At 64.3% G+C, this 23,732-nt stretch overlaps 1 protein-coding gene across 1 annotated transcript; it reads left to right on the forward strand.

Annotated features, from left to right (window-relative positions):
- The first annotated feature begins 47 nt into the window (after positions 1–47).
- On the forward strand, positions 48–13,904 carry EFNA2 (ephrin A2). Its single transcript, XM_032394690.1, has 4 exons — positions 48–186; positions 9,249–9,562; positions 11,967–12,032; positions 12,598–13,904. Exons 1-4 carry the CDS (start codon positions 50–52, stop codon positions 12,717–12,719), a joined length of 639 nt encoding a protein of 212 aa, XP_032250581.1. The 5' UTR covers positions 48–49; the 3' UTR covers positions 12,720–13,904.
- Positions 13,905–23,732: the final 9,828 nt, after the last annotated feature.

The following is a 23,732-nucleotide window of genomic DNA, read 5'->3' on the forward strand; positions in this document are numbered from 1 at the left end:
CGGCTGGCAGGCGGCGGCCAGGCGAGCGCGGGGCGGCCGGACCGGGGCCATGGCGCCCTCGCAGCGCCCGCTGCTGCCGCTGCTCCTCCTGCTGCTGCCGCTGCCGCCGCCCTTCGCGCGCGCCCAGGACGCCGCCCGCGCCCACTCGGACCGCTACGCCGTCTACTGGAACCGCAGCAACCCCAGGTGAGCGCGGCCGCGCGCGGGGACGCGGCGCCGGCCGCCCCCCCCCGCCCCGAGCTCGGGGACGGCCCCCGCGCGCTCCGCCTCGGCAGCGGGGGCGCCGGGTCCCGCGGGAGCCCCCAGGGAGTTCCGGCGCCCTGGAGTTCGGGGGACTCCCGCTCCGCGTGCATCCTCCACCAGCCGCCCCCTCCCAGGGCGCCCCACTGGACGCCCTGTGTGCCCCGAGCGCCGCTGGCCCCCGGAGTTGGGGGACCCCCTCCGGCACCCTCAGGAGCTGCGCAGCCCTGAGTGCCTTCCCCGGACTTGGGGGTCCCCCATCCTGGGGCCTCTCCGGGGACCCCTGCCAGCATCGGAGTTCGTGGAGCTCCCCCGGGAACCTTGTCACTGAACCGTGCCAGGTGGGGGACCGTGGCCCCCAGGGCAAGGGCGCCCTGGATGCGTCCTGCCGGTGGGTCCCCACATGAACTTGGGGAAGTTAATATATTCCTCCCGACCAGCCCATAACTGCCTTCACTCCAGGGGGTACCCGGTCCTAGCTTTGTAGAGATGGGGAGACTGAGGCACTGAGGGGTTTGGGGCGGCAGTCCTGGGAGTCTTGACCCGGTAGCATCCTCTCCCGTCCTCCTGGCGCTGATGGGGAAACTGAGGCACAGGATGGCTGAGTGGCTGGCTCAAGGTCACGGTGAGGGGTGCAGAGCTGGGGTGGGGGCCCAGGTGGCCTCGTGCCCAGCCTGCTGCGGTTGGCCGAGGTGTCCTGCCTGCCCGCACATCCTCCTTGGCGTCTAGTGCTGTGCAACTTGGGGGGCAGCAGAAGTCCCTGTTAATCGGTGTGGGAAAAGTTTGCCGGTGATTGACCATGTCCTGGACATCGGCAGAAGCCTCTGGGCCATCTCTGGCTCTCGAAGGCTGGAGTGGGCTGGAGGTCCCATGGGAGATGGGGCTCGGAGCACCTATGGCTTTGGGGTCAGTCCCAGCACTCCTGGTCACACCGTGTTCCCAGGGCTGGCTGGGCTGAGCATCGGAGCCAGGGAGGCCAGCCTCCCCGCTTCCTGTCCCTCTGCCACTGGTCACTTTCCCTCTGTGTCAAGTGCCGGCCAAGACACCCTCCAGAGCCCACTGTCCCCTGCCATCCCGATACTGTCCCCTGGCGTCCTGCATCCTCGGGCAGAAAGTTGCATAAAGGGCTGTCTTTGAGGCAGACTCTGGGACAAGGGTAGCCAGTGTCCTGCCGCGGGGGGCAGGGAGCGCACCCAGACACCCCCTCAGTTGCCCAGCTGTGGGGTTGGGCCCTGGGGTGGAGGGCAGAGACCCCGGGCTGCAGAGGGACAGCCAGGCCACTGCGGAGCGGGTTCCCTGAGCCGCCTGCCCCGCCGGTCACATGTGGGTTTGATTAAGGGCTCTTCCCTGCGGCTGAGCGGGGGAGCCCAGCGGGCATGGGGGGGCCCCCCACTGGGCGGGGGGGGCCCAGTGGGCGGGGGGTGCCCAGCATGCAGGGGGCCCAGCGAGCAGGGGGTGCTGCGGGCGGGGGGGGCCAGCGAGTTGGGGGGCAGCGGGCAGGGCTTTCCTGGTCCAAGTTTTTGGTTTCAGCTTTGGAATCTCCGTCCCAGGCATAGCCTGTCCTTTGTTCTAGCAAACACCAAACACATGGGGAGCCTCAGATGGGGACGGAAGGGGGTGGCTGGGGCTGCCTGCGGCCCCACCTGCCCCGGGGCTGTGGCAGGACCCCGGCCGGGGGAGGGAGGAAGCCCCCGGTGCCTGGCTCTGGCCGGCCGCGTGGACACTTCCTGTTGCCAGGCTGACAGCCCTGTTCTGACCAGCTGACCGAAGGCCTCGGTGGCCTAGGGACCCCCCAGGAGGTTTGCCATCCCGGGGTGGCTGGCCTGGAACCCGTGCCGGGGGACAGGGTGTGTGCTGGACACAGGAGGAAGGGTGGTGTTGGGCCTCAGGTCCAAGGGCAGCCAGGAATGGCGATTTCCCAAAAGTGCTGGTCCCGGGGACAGCGGCCTGGAGTGGAGGTGCAGGGTCGGCGAGCAGGCCTGAAGCGGGAGGCAGTCCCACGGGCAGGGACACGAGACACAGGCCTGGTTGGGTTAGTAACAGATCAGCGGTGGTGGCAGGTGGAGATGGGGAAGCGCAAGGGCAGGGGGGCCGTGCCCGGGAGAGAGGGGCACGCACAAAAGGCCGGCGAGGAAGGGGGTCAGAGCGAGGGCTGGGCACACTGGAGTGGGGGACGGGCAGTCAGCAGGGGAGCTGCGGGACGGATGTGCTCCATGGGGAGCGGACAGGCACAGACACTCGCGTCCTGGGCCTCGCACCTGCACCAAGGTACTGAGCATGTGGCTCTGTGGCCCAATGACACTCTCCCGCTGCGCGGTGCTCTCCCTGCACTCTTGCGGCAGGTGGACGCTGCCGAGGGAGCCCAGCACCCACCGTCGCCGCCGTGGTAGGGCAGGGCCCTGCGGTCCGGTCCAGCCGCCAGGCCCCGGCTCCCCCGCAGGCTGGCTCCCGGCCGTCTGTCCGGCTGGCCCCCACCTGGTCGCCCCGGGGCCGGCCGCTAGGTGTCCAGGCCGGGGGTCCTGGGCCAGCCGCCCTGTGGCGGGGCTGCTGTGTCGCCGAGCAGGGAAGCTGCGGGTGCGCCCCTCCGTCTCAGGCCGTGTGTCTGTGTAGCTTTGGGTTTTTGTCCGGGACACGCGGGGGTGCTGGGGGCCCCCGAGGTGCGGTGTGTGTGCGGTGCACACTCGGATCCGTGTGGCGGGGTGATGCGTGTGCTCCGTGTGCACGGGGCCCTGGCTCTGGCGTGTTTGCACAGTGTGTCTGTGTGTGGAATGTACGTGGCGTCTGGGGGCGCACGTGTGTCTCTGCGTGTGCATATTTGTGCAGAGGGAGCACGGGGCCGTCTGGGGGGCGCACACATGTGTCTTTAGCGTATCTGGGAGTGGAGTGCACATGTGTGTCTGCGTGTGCGGCCCGGCCCTGGCTGTCCCAGAGCCTCCACGGAGGCGGCAGACCGTCCACACGGATGGCGGCACGGCTTGCTGTCCCCGTGTGCCCCGCGGTTCCTCCTCTGTCCCCTCCTGGAGCTGGCTGGGTCCTCGCCAGGGGGACGTGCATCGGTCCCGGGGGCCCTGCGCCTCCCGTGGTGCAGACGAGCCATCGAGGTCCAGAGCTGGCCCCACGCAGGGCGCCCGCCGCCCCCGAGAGTCTTCCACCCAATGGGAGACCTGCTGCCCGAGTGGCCGCGGAGGCGCTGATGCGGGCTGGGGCTCGGGGCTCGGAGCCCACCCTACCCAGGCAGGCCGGGCTTCAGCCGCCTGCCCTCACGTGGGGCTCGTGTGCCCTTGAACGGGGTTTCGTGTGCTTCTGCGTTGTGGGGGGGGGGTGCGGATAGGAATATGGCGACTCGAGAAGCATCTTCCCCACGGCGGAGGTGCCGGGCATCCCTGGGCCCCATGGCCCTGCAGCCTCGCCTGGGCCTCTGGGGAGAAATGGTTTCGACTGGGCGATGCCGTATTTTGCTGTATGAGGGTTTTTTGTTTTGTTCGAGAGAGGGTAGCATGCCTGGCTTTCAGGGCTTGGGGAGTGAGGCCCCGTGGGTCTGGGGCCTCGGGGCCGGAGGGCGGGGCCCGGGGGTGCTGTGGGGAGCCTGAGAAACCTGGGCACGACCCCCGTGGAGTGGGGCCACGCAGCTCACGGAGCAAGGCCCGTGTGGCTGGGCAAGCGGCGGCCGTGACCCCTGGAGCTCAGAGGGAAACCCAGGCAGCTCCCGCGGGCAAAAACGGGGGGCCTGTGGGGCTGGGCCCCACGTTCGCACTGACAGGGACCGTGCCGCCCCAAGAGCAGGGTGAGGGGCAGCGGTGCACGATGGGGTGCGGGATGGGGGCACAGCGCTGAGGCACCCCACCTGCCGGGGGCCAGGCGACGTCTGTCCAGGCCTGAAGCTGGGGTGTGCAGGCTCCCTGGGGTTCTGACGGGCAGGGGGAGTCCTCCCTGTCCCCAGCCTCTGTCCCTCCCCACCGTGGACTGCCCTGGGCAGCGTCCACGTGCAGATGAAGACCGAGGCTCGGTGGCCGAGGCCCCGGGCTGCACTGTACCTGCAGCGGCTCTTGGCCTCTGCCTGCCTGGGGGCGCAGACCCCGGGCCCCCCGGCAGACGTCTCTGTGAGGACCGCAGGGTCCTCAGGACCACGGGTGGAGGTTGCTCTTGGGACGGCAGGTGCATTAATGGCGGTCTGGGAGGCAGTGTTTCCGAGGGCCCGTCCCGCAACCCCTAAACCAGGCCCGTGTTTTCCCCATGACAACCCCCATGCCCCTTCCGCCCTCCTCAGGAAGCGGGGACACAGCCAGCCTTGCCCTGTGGTGTGGCTCTGGGGGGGTTTTCTCTTTTGGAGGTGGGCCCAGAGGGAGGAGGGCTTGGCCGTGTCCCCACCGCTGGCCGCCGTGCCAGGGGAAGGGGACAGCCTCCTTTGTGCCTCCACACAGGGGAAAGCCAGGTGCGCCCAGCACAGACGCCGGCCAGGTCTTAACCTTGGCCAGACTTTGAACTCTGGCGGGCCGGCCCTGGCCGGGGTCTCGCCCCCACGCAGACTCTCTTGCCCGACGGGTCAGAGGGCTCAGCCGCCATGCCTCGGTCCCCCTGCCGGACCTGGGGACCATGGCTTCGAGGGGCTCCGTCCACCACGTGAGCCCAGTCGTCCCCTCAACTGTCCCGCGCCGCAGCCCTGCACCCTGTGTGACCTGCCCACCCCGCTATGCGTCCACCTCCCGGCGCTGGGCGGGGCTGGGGGGGGAGGGGGAGTGACTCATTCGGGCCCCATCGGATGTCCCCCCTCCCCTAGAGGCAGCCGTGTCTGCAGCTGGCTAAGGAGCACCTTGGGGGGCAGGGGGTGTCCGAGACCCGCATGCACCTGGGCCACGGCCTACCTGAGACCGAGGCCCAGAGGTGGGGCTGACCCTGTGGCCCCCCGCCCCCACTTTTTGTGCCCACCCTGCCTCATTGTTTCTACCTCTTGCTTCAGGTTGTCCCCTGCACACAGGAGGCCCTGCTCATCCCGACGCAGGCTGACCCTGCACCCCCTTGGGGCCCGTTTTTGGAGGCCCCGCCCAGCACCCCAGCTCTAGGAGAAAGGTGGCCAGGTCTCAGATGGGGGAGATGTCTTCCTGACCCCTCAGAAAGCTAGGGGTGGGTGCTGAGGTCTTGGGGGCCCCCCTGGGAGGGGGAGGGGCTGGCCCTGCCCCCAGCCTGGGCCTCGGGCCCCTGCTGCCCGCTTAGGGCTGGCCTGGGCGTGTTCTTTGCTGGGATCCTGACACAGGCATCTGTCGGCCCCTTCGCGGTGAGCCGGGATTGGGTTCAGACCAGGAAGATGGTCCTGAGTGCCACAGGGGTGCACAGGGCCTTGGTGTGCTGCCCGCCTCACCCTGCCTCAGTTTCTGGTCTGGGGAGGCGGCACAGCCCTCCCCGCCCCCACCCCCATTTTGGGTGAGACTCCTAATTAGTTGCTTTGCTATTAGCGTCTAATGACTTGACAATGGCCCGATTGAAACTAATTAGCTGCAGGCCCGCGGTTGGCAGGGTGGGGGAGGGTGGAGGGCAGGGTTGGGTCCATCGGGGGCTGGGAGGGCTGCCTGGAGGAGTGCACACTGGCAGGCAGCCTGGCAGGGTGAACAGGAGCAGGGGCAAAGGTGTGGCAGGGGAGGGGGATGGGTGTACGTCTGAAAGCCTCAGGAGCTCTCTGTCTGGGAACCCATCCCAAGTCAGTCATTAACCCCTTAGTGAGAATTGCTGTCTCTATCTGCGGCTCCCATGGAGCATTTGCACACCATGCTTCCGCACTAATGGAGAAAATGCAAGCTTTGTCTTGCTTGCACCGGCTTGGTGTTGGGGTTGGGCCCCTCCCCCGCACAGGCGCCACCCTGAGCAGGGGCCAGGCGCCCGCCCCTGGTTTGCCCGCCAACTTGGAACTGGGAATGCCAACGCAGCAAGCCCATCGCTATTTTAGAGCCGGGGAGGGGAAAAAATGGTCCACTTAGGCCGCCAGAGCTTGGGTAGGGGTGCCTCTAGGACCCACCTGCCTGGGGTCCTCGCCCCACTGTGGGCCTCTGTTTGCTTCCTAGGACTCCAGCAGCTCAAAGACCTTGAGTCTTTGGGCCTCTGCTGGCAGCGAGGGAAGGGGTGAGGAGGAGGTGGACCCCCATGGTCCAGGAGAGCAGACAGCAGACTATGTAAAGGGAAGAGTATGATGATGTTGAATGAGATATGGGATGAGGTGCAAGTGGCGGGTGAAAGCATTCCAGGCAGTGGGGACAGCATGTGCAAAGGCCCTGGGGTCGGAACAGGAGCAACAGGAAGGCAGGTGTGGCTAGAAGGGAGTGAGCTGGGAGCAATCACAGGGCAACCAGGGTGCGGACAGTGGGGCCTTTGGGCCTCATGACCTGGGAGGACTGTGGGTTTTATTCTGAGCGATGGGGAGCTTTGAGCCAGTGGATCACAAGGTCTGATTTACATTCAGGAAAGTGAGCCCTGGATTTTGGGAGGCCAGGAGCCTGGCCTGCCTGGAGGGGCCCACGCATCCAGCCTCTGAACAAGCAAAGCAGCCTCGGTTTCGGACGTTTTTTGGAAGATGAAACAGGAGGGGAGAATGATGTTGGTCCGATGCAGGGGAGGAAGGCAGACATCCTGGGAGAAGCACAGGCAGGGGCGGTGTGGGGAGAGCTGGTGATGCTTCGGCAGCCCCACTCTCCAGAGTCCATTCGTCTTGAGAAAGGCCCTGCAGAAAGCTAGGCTCTCCTCTTTCAAGCTGAGTGTGTATCCCCTGCATCATGCCAGGGATGAGAGGGGAAACTGAGGACCAGAGGGGGCCAGGGCCAGGACGTCAGCACCTGCACCTCAGCCCTACACTCCCTGTCCCGTGCCCCCCTCCTCCCCCTCCCCGCCAACCCCGTGGTTTCCCTATCTCCACCTCCCCTGCAGGGCTGGGCATGGGTAGTCCTGGCAAGCGCTTGGCCACGGCTGTCATCGATTGGCTGATCAATGGGGCTTTCAATGGGCTGGGAAGGAGCAAAAATTACTTTTGAAAAAGCCTGGAGTGGCTTTTGCATCGATCTCGCCCAAGCGGCTGGAGAACACAGCCAGTCCGTGAGACACCCCTGCTTGGCCAGCTGAGGGGCAGCCCCAGGGGCGGGCAGGGTCGCCGCCTGACCCTGTTGCAGGCTGACCCTGTCCCAGGGCTGCCGTGCCTCTGGGCGGGGCCTACCGTGTACATGCCTGGAGATCCCCCATCAGCCTCTGTACGGCCTCGCTGGACAGAGCGGGAAACTGAGGCTTTGAGAATGAACCACGAGGCCTAGCTGGGTGCAGACTTGTGTCTGAACACGGAACTCTCTGCTGCCCCACCTGACCCCACTTCCGGAGTCTCTTTGCTCCACACACTGAATCTGTAAACACCATCCCACCTCTGTGGGGGTGGGCTGAGCTCCCCATTCCTGGACAAGCCCACGAGCAGGGAAGGGGCTGCTGGTGAATCTGCTCCCTCCGACGCTCTGACCAGGAATTCTTGGCGCCTCCATCTCAGCCACAGGCTTGAAATCACCACGAAATCTCTCGTGTCAGACTGGGAAACTGAGGCACAAGCGAGCAAGGTCTCCTGCTTGCCTCACTCCCACCTCTGGAGCCCCAGGAGCCCTCTCCCTGACCTGCTGCAGAGTCTCAGGGGCCGCAGGGGGGCCCACCGACGCCATCTGATAGTCCAGCCGCCCCTTCAGGTGCCCGCTGTGCCAGTTAGTACGCCCAGCATGGGGGCCACACCGCCGCTCCCTCGGACTGGCGCGGCTGACACGGTGGGCACAGAGGCATGGCATGGCCACGCTGGGATCCAAGGAGCCGGGGCTCTCCCTGCCGTGGACCCTCCCTGGGGCTCAGCTTCCAAGCCTGTACGGAGAGGGGGAAGGGGCAGCCTGGGGAGCCTGCTCCCGACCCTGCCCTGCTCGGGCCTTTTATCTGCTAATAAGCTCCTCTCCGGAGGCCCCCTTGTCCCACCTCACATGACAGGGACCCAGGGGACCACGCCCGGGAGATCTAAGGCCTCCTGGCCCTCTAGCCTGAGGCAGTGCTGGTGGGGGGAGCCGCCTGTCCCTCTCCCAGCCGACCTCCCTCCTCGCCAGATGAGGCTGGGTCTGGGGGAGGCCGTGGCTCCCCAAGGAAGGGGTGCAGGCTGCATGGCAGGTGCAACCTCCAGGGCAAAGGCTGGGAAGCAGGGTGAGGGGCAGAGGTGTCGGGACTGGGGGAACCTGGGGGGGTGACCAAGAGGTTGGAGGGGGCAGTTGCCAAATTCTAGAGGCTCTGGAGGGAGGATCCTGGACTTGCTAGGGTCACAGGGGACTGAAGGAGTTGAGGCTGGGGGTCCAGCCCAGAGCAACTCTGAGCTGGGCTGGGGCGGCCTTCACGCCAAGCCCTGCCCCCCGCAGGGACACTGAGGCTAGGGGAGGGGTCAGAACTAGCCCCGGGGGGCCCAAAACACCCAGCCTGTGTCCCCACACCACCCTGTACCTTCTTGGCAGGCAGATCTACAGAAGGAAAGCTAAGGGGGCTGCATGTGGGGGGCAGCATGGGGTGCTGCCTGGAGGAGGGGACATGCAGTCAAGCAATAGCGTTTTTCCGGAGAGGGCCTTGATAATGGGGGAACAGCTTGTGCCGGCCCTGCTTGCCACAGAAGGGCCCAGATGTCCGGCCTGCGGAAGGGAGAGGGGGTCCCAGTCGCGCGACACCTGCTTGGTGGCCTGCGGTTACCCAGAATGCTTGGCGACCGCCCCTCCTCCCCCAACCCCCACTGCTTGTGGGCGGGAGGCGCAGGGCGAGCCTGGACCCCAGGGCGCCCGTGGTCGCCTGGAGTGGAGGGGGTGCGGTGCGGGGTGCGAGGCGGGGCGCGTGGGCTCGCGCCCTGGAACTTGTCCCCCGTTCTCCCGGCCCCCCCCGGCCCCCCAGCCCCCACCCCCTGCACTGACCCAGCCCCCCCTCCTGCCTCCCTCCCCTCCCCCGACTGGCCCCCCCACGCGCGGACCGCCGGGCCGCAGGTTCCACGCGGGCGCGGCGGACGACGGCGGGGGCTACACGGTGGAGGTGAGCATCAACGACTACCTGGACATCTACTGCCCGCACTACGGGGCGCCGCTGCCGCCGGCCGAGCGCATGGAGCACTACGTGCTCTACATGGTCAACGGCGAGGGCCACGCCTCCTGCGACCACCGGCAGCGCGGCTTCAAGCGCTGGGAGTGCAACCGGCCCGCGGCGCCCGGGGGGCCGCTCAAGTTCTCCGAGAAGTTCCAGCTCTTCACGCCCTTCTCCCTGGGCTTCGAGTTCCGCCCCGGCCACGAGTACTACTACATCTGTGAGTGCGCGGGGGGCCGGGGGCCGGGGGCCGGGGGCGCGGGGGGGGGGGGGGGGGCGGGGGGGGGGGGGGGGGGGGGGGGGGGGGGGGGGGCCGGGGGCGCGGGGGGGCGGGGACGCGGGAGGGACGGGGAGAGCGGGAAGGGTAGGAGAGCGGGGGCGCGGGGCGGGGGGGGGCGGAAGGAGAGGTCGCGGGAAGGGAGGTGGGGACACGGGGGGGGGGGGGGCCGGGGGGGGGGCTGGGGGGGTCGCGGGGGCGTGCTGCGGGGGCCGGGGGCGCCGGGGCTGGGGGGGGAGAGCGGGGGCATGTGTGCTGTTGCTGGAGGCGGAGGCTGGGTATGGGGAGATGGGGTGTGGGCTGGACTGTACTCCTGGGCCGCCCCTCATCCTGCCCTGGCCTTTGTCTCCCTGGGGTCAAGCTCTTGAATGGTATCGTCCTTCCAGCAAGCCCCAGAGGCCTCACTGTCAAGAGCCCCCATTTTGCAGATGGGGAAACTGAGGCTCAGAGCGGAGTTGAGAGTCCAAACCCACAGCTTCCCTTCTGTGATCTCAGTTTCTGGATCAGGCCACTGGGCCTCTGGGCTGGGGGAGCGGATGGCCCCACCATCAGCTTGTTCCATACTTAGACCAGGGGTGCCCCCACCATTGCAGTGAGGAGGGAAACAGGCATAGGGAGTCTGGTGGGGGAGGGAAGCATGGTCAAAGCCAGGGGGGAGGGCAGAGCCTGTGTTCTGCCCATCACACCCTGGCTTGGGCAGGGGTCTCCCAGGCCCTCCCCCAGCATCCTCCCCTCCCCAGTCTCCCCCCATCAGGCCCACCTGGCCCAAGATTCCCCAGGGACCGTGGAAGCTGCTTTTCAAGGCTTGGGGACACTCAGGCACACAAAACCCCACGCTGGGCCAGGCTGAGGGTAGGCTGTCCCCAGCTCTGCTGCGCATCAGGGGGGTCCCAAAGGGCCTCCGTGTTCCTCCCCATAAAGTACTGATGGCAGGGTCTGGGGAGGCGGGAGCACAGCAGAGCTGGGCCTGGGTTCGAGACCGGATCTTGCTGTGGTCTTGGCAGTTCTTTACTCTCCATGAACCTTAGCCAGGAGCCTGGGAGTCTGGGCATTGCCCCCCCACCGACACGGGGGCCGCTGGGAGCCCATCTTGTCATTGGGCGGATGCCTCTTCAGAGGCACTGAAGCGCTGAGGGATCGTGGAGATCCCCATTCCTCAGCATCTTGGGGGCCTCTGGGAGCCAGGTGGGGAGCGGGGCTCTGCCCCCCGGGGCTGTGGGAGAGGCAGCCCCTCGCCCCCCTCGTTCCTGCTGCGTCAGATTAAACTGAAAAGGCCCCATTCTTTCTTTCTGCTCTATTTGGATTTTTTCCTTTTAATTCAAGGAAGAAATGGGTGGAGGAGGGGGGAAGAAGGTGTTTAAATTAAGTCCTCGTAATATAAGAAAAATTACATTTTTTCTTTCCAGGACGGGAGTTTCATAAAGATAATTATTGTACTTACTCGTCCTGTCTCTATGACGAATGTTATTTTTATTTCGTGCTTTTTTATCTTCATCTCCTGGCGTGAGGGGCTTTTGGGGGGTGGGCAGAGGGGGCAGCCAGCGTGAGGACAGGCGGGCCGGGCTATTTCCATGTGCGTGAACGGGCTTCACGTGTGTGCAACCCCACTGGCCCCCACCGGCCTCCAGGCCTCCTTCCCCTCCCTGTCCTGCGCCCCAAGTCCCCTTCCCTCATGACTCATTGCTGGCGCTGCTGTCCCACCCCCGTCCCCTGCAGGGTGCTTGCCATGTGGGCCAAGAAGCAGGGAGCAGTAATGGGGGGTTTTAGGCATGAGGACCGAATGTGCTTCCGCCTCCCTGTGGCCTCCAGCAGGGTGGGTCCCTTTCCGGGGGAGGTGGGGAAGCAGCCTCTCTCCCAGGGGTTACTGGCTTCTGTTGGCTCCCAGATGGAGGACATCATTTCCAAAGCCCTTACTGTGTGACAGATGAGGCCCAGATAGAGGGTGACTTGCCCACAGGCACCAGAGAGCAGGTATTTGATCCCAGATCAATCATTTGGTTATACTGATTTTTTTGCTGATCCATTCAAAACAACCGTATTTTTGTTTATCACCTTTGAACCTTGCCCTGTGTTGCCTTGGGGTGAGATGGAACCAGGCAGACACCCCCATTCTCTGGGGTCAGGGTTCAGCAAAGGGAGGGGCAGGGGGATTGTGCAGGAGGACTTCTGGGAAATAGAGGGCATTGTGTCTGGGGCTTTGATGTGTGATTAGGAGTTTTATAGGTGGAACCTCCCATAGCCTTGGTCCAGGGTTGAGTTACCAGTGCGGGGAAGGCGATACAGCCCCAGGAGGTCTCTGGCACTGAGAGCCCCCTACTCCGCCAATCCCCATCCCTCTCTCTTCCAGCTGCCACGCCACCCAATGCTGTGGACCGACCCTGCCTGAGGCTGAAGGTCTATGTTCGGCCAACTAGTAAGTGCTCAGGGCGCCACCCTTGTGTCCTGAACCCACAGAACCCACTCAGTGGTCAGCAGAGCAGAGTTCTCAGAGCACAGCCCTGGGAGTCCCACGACCTCAGCAATGGCTGGGGCAGCCCTTGCCCCGAGCCTCCGTTTCCCCATCCCCAACATTTCAGACATTTAAGAGTGAAGGTGAAGTGCAGGACCCGGCCCTGTGCTGAGGCCATAGCCCTTTTCATCCAAGAGTGAGCATCAGGAAAGTTCCCGAGATAGACCTAAGGGCCCATGTCCTGAGCTCTTGAAACATCATAGCCACATCCAAAGAAGAGGGGGTCTCCGCAGCCCCTTGTGACTTCACCCAGGTGCCGGGCACACATGCTGGGCCACCTACTCTTTGTCATGCTCTGCACAGGAGGCCCAGCCCCAGTGAAGATGGTCAGAAATGTCCCAGCTGAGGTGCGGCTGAGGTTGATAAGCTCCAGGAAGCCGAATGAGGGTGTGGGGGTGCAGATGGTTAGGGAGGGGGGTGAGGGGGGTTGGGGCCACCTGATGACCATTCTGTCTCTGTGTCCCCCTAGACGAGACCCTGTACGAGGCCCCTGAGCCCATCTTCACCAGCAATAACTCATGCAGCGGCTTGGGCAGCTGTCGGCTCGTCCTCAGCACCGTCCCCGTGCTGTGGACCCTCCTGGGCTCCTAGTCCCAGCCCACCTGGATGCCCCGCCTAGAGACCGGATAGAGACTCCAATTTTCCCACGACTGGTGCTGCCCCTGCCAGGCAGGGGGCTGTCCACCGCCCCAGGGCCAGTCCTGGGGGTGTGTGGCTGAGGACCCCGAGGCCCGAGAGGCCGGGTAGCTGGCCAGACACTGGCCAGGCCAGCTCTTCTAGAGTTCTGGAGAACCCAAGAACCTCTCAGCAGTGTTTTTCTTTTATGGCAGAATCAGAAAGACTTGAGTTTTTAATTTAATTTATTCCTTGCTGTTGCTGGTGACTTTCGGAAGGAAACAGAGTGGGCGGGGCGGGGCAGTGGGTAAGGGGGCATATGGCCCCCTGGGGCACGGGCATCAGGAGACACCTGGTCTGGTCACTCCATTTGTTGGGTCCGGGCTGGAGCCCACCCTGGACCTCCCACGCACCCTTGGGACAGGCCAGTCTGAGACGGAAGGGGTGAGTGACGAGTGCCCCCCAGGCCCCGGTCCAGGAATGGGAGCCCGCCTCAGACCCTTGTGCCCAGCCCTACCCTCCTTGCTCCTGGTGATCCTTTCCCAGAGTGGAAATCCAGGATGTTTCACCGGGGGGCCCCTTCAGAGTCACAGCCCCCCAAGTCTTAGAACTGCTTGCCCCCCTCCCCCAAGCCTCACCTGATCACCCCCGAGGCCAAGAAGACATGACATTTCTGTAAATAGAGCCAGCAAGTATATACTGTGATTTATTTTTACTGTATTCCTAAGGACGGCCTGGAAAGTTTCTTTTTTCTCACCCCTTCTTGGGAGAGGGGCACTTTTTTTTTTTGGCGGGGGTGGGGGGGGTGGGGAGACTTTTTAGAGTAGAAGCCACACTTCGCAATAAGCTGGATTGTCTGTCGGAGCCCCTCCCCCTACTCTAGGACCTAATGACGTTTATAAGAGAAAACAGGACAAAGCAGAATGTGGGGGCCACCCCCAGAAAAAGACACCCCCCTGACACTTTAAAGAAGCAAACAGCATTTATATGGATTTCATATTTCTACCCGCCTTTCCTGATCTGTGTTTTCTATATATTATATATACGTATATGTCGTGCGGCCGCCATGAGGCTCAGGCACGCCGGGTGGGCTTTCGTAGGGCAGCGCGGGCTTCCCCCTCCGTTACGATCAACTTTGGATTCTGTATTTTTTTATAATAAAACGAGCATAAACCTCAAGGGTGTGCATGTGTGTTTGGGGCCACTGACCCCGATTGGAGGGGCACATGGACCGCAACTTTGGAGTTGTGGCTGGACTCCCCTGGGGAGGGGTGTCTTCGAGGAGCATCTGGGGTCAATCATGATGGGTTCTTGGGCGGTTTGGAGGCCAGGCCCTGGGATGAGCGTTTTACGGGGCGCTGTCCTTCATTGCCCTCCTTGGCCCTCAGTTTCCCCCCCTGAGAAATGGGAATAAGCCCCCTCTCCCCCCCTGGGGCAGCTGGGAGGAGGGAGGGAAGAGACTGTGAACTCAGCAGGAACAAGTTGGAAGCCAGGACCCCAGGGCTGATCAAGGCCCCCTGCTCCCTCCTCCATGCTGGGGTTGGGGGGAGTGGGGGGGCTGGCAAATCCTCAGATTCCATCATGGCTCTTTCAGGATCCAACCACATTCTCTGACCTCTAGGTCTCTGAGCTCTGCTGCTGTGTGACTCAGTTTCCCTAACTGCCCAGGCCAGGGTAGGGGTCTGTTGCCTCTTAATCCCTTTATGGCTTTGCAAACGGCATGTGTTGGGGACTGTGGGGTCCCAGGGGCCTTCACCGCAGCCTTGCCCCAGATAGGGACACAGGGAGGTTGGGGGCCACCCAGCAGGGCCAGTGGACGGGGGTCCTCTCAGCTGCTTGTCCCCTTGGTACCACCTGCCAGGACCGCATCCTCTTGGGCACAATTAGCAGGGAGGGAAGGCTCTCAGCTAATTAATTCAGCCGAGCGGGGCCCGGCGACAGGGACTGCCTCTTAATGAACCCAGTGAGCAGCACAAAGATCCCTGTGTGCACCCCGCCCGCCCTGCCCAGTGTCGCGGGATGGACGGTGGACACCCCGCGGATGTGCTGAGCACCATGGAGGCCCTAAGGATCCCCCATTCCACGGTGAGGACCCCGAAGCTCAGAGAGGGAGGAGGACTCCCTGAGGCTGCTTTCCCAAGACCCCTTGCCACCGGGGAGGGACGACTACACAGGGACCATGGGGCGGAATCCTAGCAACTGACTTCAATTTTCTTATTAAAAAAAAGTTACTGAGATATAACTCACATACCACACCATCCATCCATTTAAAATGTTAGTACATTCACAGGGTTGCACAACCAGCTCCACTATCTGATTCCAGAATTCTCACCATCCCCAAAGGCAACCCCGTCCCCGTCATGTCACCCCCACCTTTGACCCAGCCCCTGGCCCTGGCCCTGGCCCGCCCCCCCGGCCCCCTTCCCGTCTGTGGATGAGCCTGTTCTGGACGTGTCACCCATGTGGACTCACACCCCGCGTGGCCTTCCGTGTCTGGTTCCCTCCCTGAGCGTCGTGGGCTCGGGGTCTGTCCCCAGGGCCGTGCGTGTGGGCGCCTCGCTGCTGTTCTTGGCTGAGGAACACTCCAACATGTGGCTATATCACATTTTCGTTATCCTTTCACCAATTTATGGACATTTAAGGTGTTTCCAGCTAGCTATTATAAGGATTTTTTAAAAGATTTTATCTATTTACTTTGGAAATAAAGGGGGGCACCTGGGTCGCTCAGTTGGTGAAGCATCTGCCTTCGGCTCAGGTCATGGTCCCAGGGTCCTGGGATTGAGACCCGCATTGGGCTCCCTGCTCGGCGGGAAGCCTGCTTCTCCCTCTGCCTGCCGCTCCCACTGCTTGTGTTCCCTCTCTCGCTGTGTCTCTCTCTGTCAAATAAATAGATAAAATCTTAAAAAAAAAAGATTTTATCTATTTATTTGAGGGGGAAGGAGCAGGAGTGGAAGAAGGGGCAGAGGGAGAGGGACAAGCAGGCTCCCCACTGAGCAGGTCCCTTGGGATCACGACTTGGGTGGAAGAAGAGGCTTTACTGACTGAGCCCCCCGGTGCCCTGAGGATCTTTTTTAAGGCAAAGGTGTTTTGTTTTTTTTTTTTAAGATTTTGTTTATTTATCTGAGAGAGAAAGAGCGTGCCACAAGCAGGGGAGAGGGGCAGAGGGAGAGGGAGAAGCAGACTCGCCACTGAGCAGGGAGCCCGATGCGGGGCTCGATCCCAGGACCCCGGGACCATGACCTGAGCTGAAGGCAGAGGCTTAATGACTGAGCCCCCTTCTTAACACAAAAAGTGACCTCAGATGGGTAAGCACAGAAATAGCTTTGTTCCCATGTCAGGGTCTTGGCACATGCTGTTCCTGCTCTCTGCTGTACCCTTCCCACAGGTCACTGATTGGCTGTCTCCCCCAGACCCTTCCGACTAGGTCAAATGTCCTCTCAACCTCCCTGGCCACGGGGCCACTCAGCCCACCCCCCTCGAGTGGAATCTGATTCTTATCTGCTCTCCCCTGCGGGCTGGGAGCTCCCAGGGGGCAGGGCCAGTCCTGTTTGGTCAGCACCGGGACCCAGTGCCCACAGCTGGGGGCTCCCCTTGGACTTGTCACCGGCTGCATGCACAGCCACGCTCAGCCACGCACACCCCCGTGCTGCCCGGCACTTGCAGGCAGGACCTGGGTCTCTCAGGACCCAGCCCTGTGCGTCGCCAGCCACGGATCCCTGCCTCGGGGACCACGGTCACTGTGCGGGATGGCTGCTGACTCCCAAGGCTGCACTGGGCACAGTGAGGCCCCTGTGGCCAGCACCCCAGCCTCAGCCGGAAGACGGGTACCACCCTGCAGGGCCCCCGGCCAGCCATCCGTTTGCGGGTCCCAGCGGAGGGAAGGGATTTCCCCCCAAGGCTGGCTCCTGCTGCCTTGGTGCCCCACCACGGGGAGGGGGTCCTGAAGTTCCCCCAGCCCTGATGGCTGCTCTGGGATGGAGCTGGGCCGCCGGTCAGATTTGGGGCTGTCTGGGTTTGGGGGGGTCAGCCCTCCATCACAGGACGGGGTCTGGTGGCCCCTCTCCGTCTGCACTGGAGAAAAAGCCCCAGGCCCCAGTACCCCTTGCCCTCAGGACTGACCAGGGCCACCCTGACTGTAGGGGTCTCCTGGAGCCCCTTGGTCACAGTCCCACAGCCACAAGCCCCCGCCGCCCCTGCTTTCCACAACAAGTGAAGGCCACAGTCTCATCTGCAGGGTCCTCACCCCTGTGCCTCCCGCCGGCACCTGCTCCCCCGGGACCCTCTGCCCCCCTGGGCGCACCCACCCCCACCTCTGGGCCTGTGCCCTCTGCCTGGTGCACCCTTCCCCAGACATCTCCCCCCCGCCCGGCCCACAGCCTCCTCAGATCTCATCTGTCACCTCCTCTAGGCCGTCAGCTCCGGGAGGGCAGGGATCCCTGTCTCCGCTGGTCACTGCCCCGTCCTCAGGGCCTAGAACACGCCTGATACACAGTAGGCGCTCCATGAATTCTTGCTGATGGAGCGACTGAGCGTGGAAGCTGCACAACTAGAAAGAGAATGTAACAGACGAGTTGCTTCCCAAGCCAGGGGCAGCGCCCCCAGCATTTCGGGCTCCTCTATGGTGTGCGGTCAGTGCCGGGCCCTTCCCTGGTCTGCGGGCCCTCGTGGCCTCCGGGCCCAATACTGGGGGCACCTATGGGCCATGGGAGGAGGCCACACTGTTGGGGCCCCTGACCCAGGTTGCAGGTGGCCAGGAGGCCACGAATGGACAAAGACAAAGCAAGTCCACAGCCCAGAAGCCCCTGAGGAACCATAAATCACAGCAAGATGACATACAAGCCGGAAATTAAGTGGCTGCAGCCGGGCCGGTGTGGCCAGCAGGGCACACTGCCGTGGGAGGGGCTCCTGTCCCCTCCTGGCCCCCTCCCCGGCGGCTGGGGCTGCGTGTGGCCCGAATGCCCGGCACAGGGCACGTGGCACAGCCACCAGACGGATGGGCGAGCCAGGCATTTCGTGGCCCAGACTTTACGGAGGCTGCGGGGGGAAGCATGGGGTGTAAGGAGCTGGTCCGGGAACCATGGGAGGCTTTGGGGCAGGACTGGAAGCCCAGGAGGGGTGGACTGGGGGGGTCCTGAGCACGAGGACCTGGACTGTCTCCAGGGAGGCGTCCAGGAGGCCGCTGCACACTTTGGTGCCTCCCTCCCTGCACAGTCACCTGGGGGAGCAGAGCCCCTGCCCGTGGCCACCGTGGATCCTCTGCACACTTACGGGAACCTCGGGGTTGCCTGCTCAGTGGTGGAGACCGGGATATTTGGGGTGAGCCCCCTCCCTCTGAGGCCAGAGATTGGGAGAAACTCTCTGTGTGGGGGGGTTGCTGCTTACCTGGCAGCCGCTGACCCCCACCCCTGATCCAGAAACAGAGGCCCAGAGGCCCAGAGGCCTAGAGGCAATGGATCCAGGCGCCTTCATGGAAAGTGCAGTCTGGGGGGACACTGAGTGGCCGGGGGGGACTCCTCTCCTGTGCCGATGGGGACAGAAGCCCCACCAGGTCCTACTGGTCCTTGGAGTGAGTCCAGGGTGAGCCACAGGCCTCTCTGGGATCAGGATTTGGATCCGAATGGGGCCGAGGGCAGCCCAGGGAATGACACCAGGGTCCCCCCACCAGCAGCCAGGAAACATTCGTTCGGTTCCCACTGGGCAGTGTTGGGGACCCCTGGGGCTGCCCTCTCCCTGAAACTCTGATGTACCTGCTTGGGTTTGGGAGCACTAGAGCTCTGTTGTGGGTTCAAGTCCAGCCCCCCCTCTGGGCCTGGGGCGCTGGCCTGACTTCCAGGGTGGGGATGGGAGAAGCTTCCAGGAGAGATGTGAGAGTCATTTCCCAGGATCTTCCGCCCCCGGCCCTCTCTAGCACCAGCTCCCGAGGGGGCACACTGATGGAGCGCAGGGGGTGAGGGGGTGTTACTGACGGCGCTTCCCCGAGCCCCCACCCCCACCCCCGCCAAGGCTCCTCCCCTGGGGCTCCCGCGATCGTCGGAATGATCGATTACTGACACCTCCGAGAGGCTGCCCCTGTCAGACGAGCGGGAAACCGAGGCACGGGTCAGGCACATTGCCCCAGCCGGGAGAGGGGTCCTGGGGGAGGAAGAGGAGGCGAGAGGCGGTGGTTCCCGCCCCAGCCGCCCCCCTCACACCAGTTTGCGGGCTCTAAGTGCTTAAAAGCCTATTGCGGTCGCTGGGAGCAGCGGCGCGGGCGCGGGCGGGCACCGAGACGGGGGCGCCCCTCCAGAAACGGCCCTGGACCTGAGACAGGCGGGAAGCCCAGGAAAGGCCGGCGCCCCCCACCCCCTCCCGAGCTCTAGCCCCGGGACCAGGCCCCATCCCTCCCTTGAGGCCCCGCCCCCTCTCCCCTGGCCCCTCCCCATCGCCCTCCCCGGCTCGAGCCCGGGACCAGGCCCCACCCCGCTAGGCCCCGCCCCCCGCCCCTGGCCCCTCCCCATCGCCCTCCCCTGCTCCAGCCCAGGACCGGGCCCCACCCCCGCTAGGACCCGCCCCCTCTAACCCAGGCCCCGCCCCATCGCCCTCCCCAGCTCGAGCCCGGGACCAGGCCCCACCCCTCCCGCGAGGCCCCGCCCCCTTCCCCAGGCCCCTCCCCACCCCTCACCGGGTGCCTTTCGCCGGGGCTCCCGCCGGCCAGCCCTTCCCTCCTCCGTGCCTTTGCCCGGGCCGGTTCCCCACCGGGCGCTCTGTTCCCTGCGCTCTCTGCCTTGTGAAAGAGCATCGTCTCCCCCTTCAGGTCCCAGCTCCTCGCTCGGGGCCTCAGTTTGCCCATTTACAAACTGAGGGCGTGAGCTCCGGTCTCTGGGAGGAGACTGGAGGGGAGGCCTGGTTTTCTTCTTCCTCCCGTTTTGGCCAGCTTTGTCTGAGCCACCTTCCCCCGGAGGACTCGGTTTCCCCATTTGTGTGATGTGATGCATCTGCCACGCAGATGAGACCCATCTGAGACCCATTTTACAGATGGGAAAGCTGAGGCCAGAAGGGGGTCGCATCCAGCCCCAGGCCCCACAGCTGGCACCCGGCTGTCCGCGCCTGAGGGGCCGTTAGCAGGGCTGGGGGGTGGGATGGGGGAGGGCCTGATTGTCCTCACTCCAGCCCGGGGGAAGGGGCCGGGCCTCCCACCCCAGCAGCCCTGGTAAGCAGCACAGGGGAGTCTGGAATCATTTTCCTTGTAAAGTGATTCAGTGTGGGCTCTGAGGAGCCGGCAGGCCTGTGGGGGGGCGGGACAAGGGGCACCTGAGTAGGCCGTGGGCGAGGTGGGGGGGCTGGACCCTAAGCAGCCAAAATTAGAGCCTGTTATTTTCCTGCCGTGGGGCACCCGCAGAGGGGCTCTCCACGGCACCTGCTTGGGAATGCCCCCTGGCCCTTCTCCGCAGCTTTGCCCGGCCCCACCCCTGCCAGGCGCCAGAATTATGGTTTTCTGTCTCTCTGCTCCCCTCTGCGGCCTGAGTGTTAACGAGGGGGTGCTGCCAGAGTCCCGCACACTGGTTAGTGTCACTCCTCACGCCTACCCCCAGGCTGCAGTTCTACATGGCACTGTGGCTGGGAGGGGAAACTGAGGCACAGAGCGGTTAGTCGCCGGCCCTGGCTGAAGGCACAGCTCCAGAAGTCAGACCAATCCGGGTTCTGGCGCAGCCCCCGGTTTGCTCACGTGGAAAATGGTGCTATGGTGGCACAGAGCGGGGGCTCAGAGCCTGGGATCCTCGGCGAGCTGAAGAGCTGTCCCCACAAGGCCAGGAACTTTGGTTCCTCCCTCCCTGCATAGCCCCAGTGTCTCGCACAAAGTCAGTGCCCCTTGCAGAACGTGTGTTGAATGGCTAAGTGTGTTTTGTGCATGGACTCCAAATCAAGTGCTCTTTGTCACCAGCGGGGCGAGGCTGGAGGTGCTGGCCTCATTCTCCATCGTTCATGCCTTAGGGAGTACCTGGTATGGGGGGTGGCTGGTGGGGAGCGGCCTCTCGGATGAGGGGGCAGCAGGAGCACCGCAGGAATCAGCTATGCGCGCTGGCAGATCTTGAAATTAAAATACATATATACACCAGATAAATAAACCCGGCACACATCCTGGTGACAAGTGGAATTAAATCGCCCGGTTGGGGACCTGGCAGCGATGGCTGGGGGGGTGGAGGGGGGAGGACACATCACTGGCTCTCTGTTGTCCTTCCCTGACCCCCGCAGCCTGCTGGGCACCTGGGGAGACACTCGGGATCAGGAAGTGAGATGAGTCCAACACCCACATTCTTGAGCCCCGCGTGGGAGCCCAGGGGTCCCGCAGGCCCGGGGTGGGGTGAGGCCAGCTCCTCAGTTGGGGGGGGTCCCCGCGTAAGTCACATGCCCCCATCTGAACTGAAGACACCGTGGTAGCCCTGGGTGTTGGGGGTGGGACAGGCAGGTCTGAGCCCTGGCCCGGCCCCTCATGGGCTGGGGTCAGCAGCAGATCCTCCTTGTGAGGTCCTGGCAGCCCCCATCACGCTGGATGCCAGGGAGACCCCACTCGAGCGCGCAGGGAGGCCCCTTGGAGGCCCGCACGGCTATGGGGTCCTCCCTGGCCCCTTCTCTTCTCCTGAGCCTGGCCCACAGGGGTGGAGGGGCGGGCGGGATGGGAGTTTTCAATTAAGGAGCAGCTAATCGCCAGGCGGCAAGGCCCAGTAAATCTATTATGAAAAGCCTCTAAATGTATGTAAAACCAGCCTCTGACAATCCAGGGATTAGGCCACCAGGAGGGGAAACCGAGGCGAGGGCCGGCTGGTGGATTAATGAACAGAGTGGGGTCTCTTGAGGGTTGTGGGGAGCAGTCCCCAGGAGTTGAGGCAGAGGGGGAGAGGTCTTACTATGCAGAAGCCAGCACCCATTTTATAGCTAGGGAAACTGAGGCCCAGAGAGGCCCAGACCGAGCACACCCACTCGGGTGTGCACTTGGGGTGCTGCAAAGTGGACCCCTCTCCAAAGGTGGCCTTGATGGTGTGAAAGATCGGGGACCACAGAGTGGGGGCTTTGACCAGACCAAACTGCCAGTGAGCCCCCGCCCCGGCCAGTGAGGAGCCCTCCGGCAAGGCGTAGGATCCCAGGGCTGGGATTTCAGGGTCCCTGGACCTGGATGAAGTCACCGTGGATGTGCCCACACCTTCGCTCAGCGTTCTGGGAGCTCAGGTGGATGCCCAGCTTCATGGCCGGATGGACAATTGCACAGAGGAGGCCGAGGCTGGGGTGGGAGGACGGGGTGGCAGAGAGGGCTTCCGTCTCTCCTTCTGAGGGCGGCAGGGAGCCCTGGCAGGGGTTTTAGCCCAAGTGGCCTTGGCCTCCCTCCCAGAATCTGCTGTGGGAACACTGACCCCAGTTCCCTCGGGCCTCAGTTTCCCCAGCTCAGCCCCCGCACTCCCCCAGTCCCATCCCACCCTCAGGATGCCTCTGCTCTGGGATGCCAGCCCCACCCGCAGAGATCCTTCCAGGGACCCAGGTGTGTGGGGCGGAGGGTGAGATGAGACCCCGTGGCCCCATCCAGCTGAGCTCAGGGCAGGGGAACAGTCGGACACAGCCATTTCTGTGGGCCTTCCCTGGGCCCCTGGTCTGGCTCTGGTCCAGCCACCTGGGTGTACCTGCTGCCCAGGTGCTGGGGAATGAACAGGAGGTGAGTGATTCCTGGGCCCAGGCCCCCGAGTCCCTCTAGGTCCCCGGGGAGGTTGTGGGGGGGTGGGGAGGTCCCAGCAAGGCCGACCCAGGGTCTGGGCCTCGCTGTACGATGTGAGCGGCTGTGTGTGGCCCCCCGCATGACTCAGTTTCCCCATCATCACCACTGGGGCTGGCTTGAAGCTGTTCCCAGCACTGGGGGGAGGAAGTTGGGGGGCTCCAGCACCCGCCCCCGCCCGGCCGTCAGTCAGGCCCGCTGGGCCCCTTCAAGTCGTCATGGCCCAGCAGTGGTCGGGGGAGGGATTATCCGGCCTGTCCAGGATGGACTCAAGTGGAACCGAGGCTGACGAGCGGAACGCGCCCCCGTGGGCCCAGCCTGCCCGCCTTTGTCTGCCGTCGGCCCCCGCCCACTCGCCGGCAGGGACACCATCTCTGCCGCTGAGCCGCGGGGCTCATGCTGGCCACGGCCCGCACGAAACCCCACGGGACCCTGAGCCCAGCGGCCTCCTGCGTGGCGGCCCGCCTGAGTCCCTCTCCCGGTCTCAGTGTCCCCACCTGCGGCATGGGTGCGCCTACTGAGCATCGGATGAAGGCTGCGTGGTCAGAGGCGGCTGGGGGCGCGGACACCCTCCCAGGACTTTCCCAGGGGTGCTTAGCTGCTCCTCCACCCAGGCGCTCCACCGAGCCGTTGTCCGGGAAATCCGAGGTGGCAGGGAGAGCGGATCCGCTTGCCGCCTGAAAGGAGCCGCGGCAAATACTGTTGACCCCAGACCCTGACCCCCTAATCCTGGGCTGAGGCCCGCATGGGTGGGGGGGCCCCGAGAGCCGGGTCAGGGTGTGACCCCCGCCCCCGTCGCCAAGGGGGGCTTCCGGGTCAGGGTCGTAGGGGCTTCCGGGGAACACAGCTGCCCCATTGGCCACGTGTCTGGCCATCACCCCGCAGAGGCCCGCAGGGGAAACTGAGGGAAGGCAGGTGCCGCCACCTCCGGGCTGGGCAAGCGCGGGCCAGCAGCTGCCCTCTCTGAGCCTCAAAACAGCAAGTTCCTGGGAAGTCTGGCCTGACTGGGAAGGTACCTGGTTTCTGTGCCTCAGCAGAAACTTCTGGGTTAGGGGATGGCTATGGGGGATCCATGGCCCAGGGGCCCCCTCTAAGAAGGCCCGAGGAAACCCTCCCCTGGAGTATAAGAAGGGGCTCTGCCCCCTCCGCCCTCCCCTGCTCTAGATTCCTCTATAGCTCCCACTGTCTTCAAGACCGTTTTTCCCACCCACCCGGACGAGGCCCACCGAGCTTCGCGGCCTGGGCTCACA

Source organism: Phoca vitulina, unplaced genomic scaffold (genome assembly GCF_004348235.1).
Source record: "Phoca vitulina isolate PV1807 unplaced genomic scaffold, GSC_HSeal_1.0 scaffold81, whole genome shotgun sequence".
Taxonomy (NCBI): Eukaryota; Metazoa; Chordata; class Mammalia; order Carnivora; family Phocidae; genus Phoca; species Phoca vitulina.

What these genes read in the sequence shown, in the direction of transcription:
- EFNA2 (XM_032394690.1), top strand. Translation starts at nt 50, where the DNA reads ATGGCGCCCTCGCAGCGCCCGCTGCTGCCGCTGCTCCTCCTGCTGCTG. An exon ending in CCACGAGTACTACTACATCT is followed by an intron (nt 9,563 to 11,966) that starts GTGAGTGCGCGG and finishes TCTCTCTTCCAG; the next exon opens with CTGCCACGCCACCCAATGCT. An exon ending in GGTCTATGTTCGGCCAACTA is followed by an intron (nt 12,033 to 12,597) that starts GTAAGTGCTCAG and finishes GTGTCCCCCTAG; the next exon opens with ACGAGACCCTGTACGAGGCC.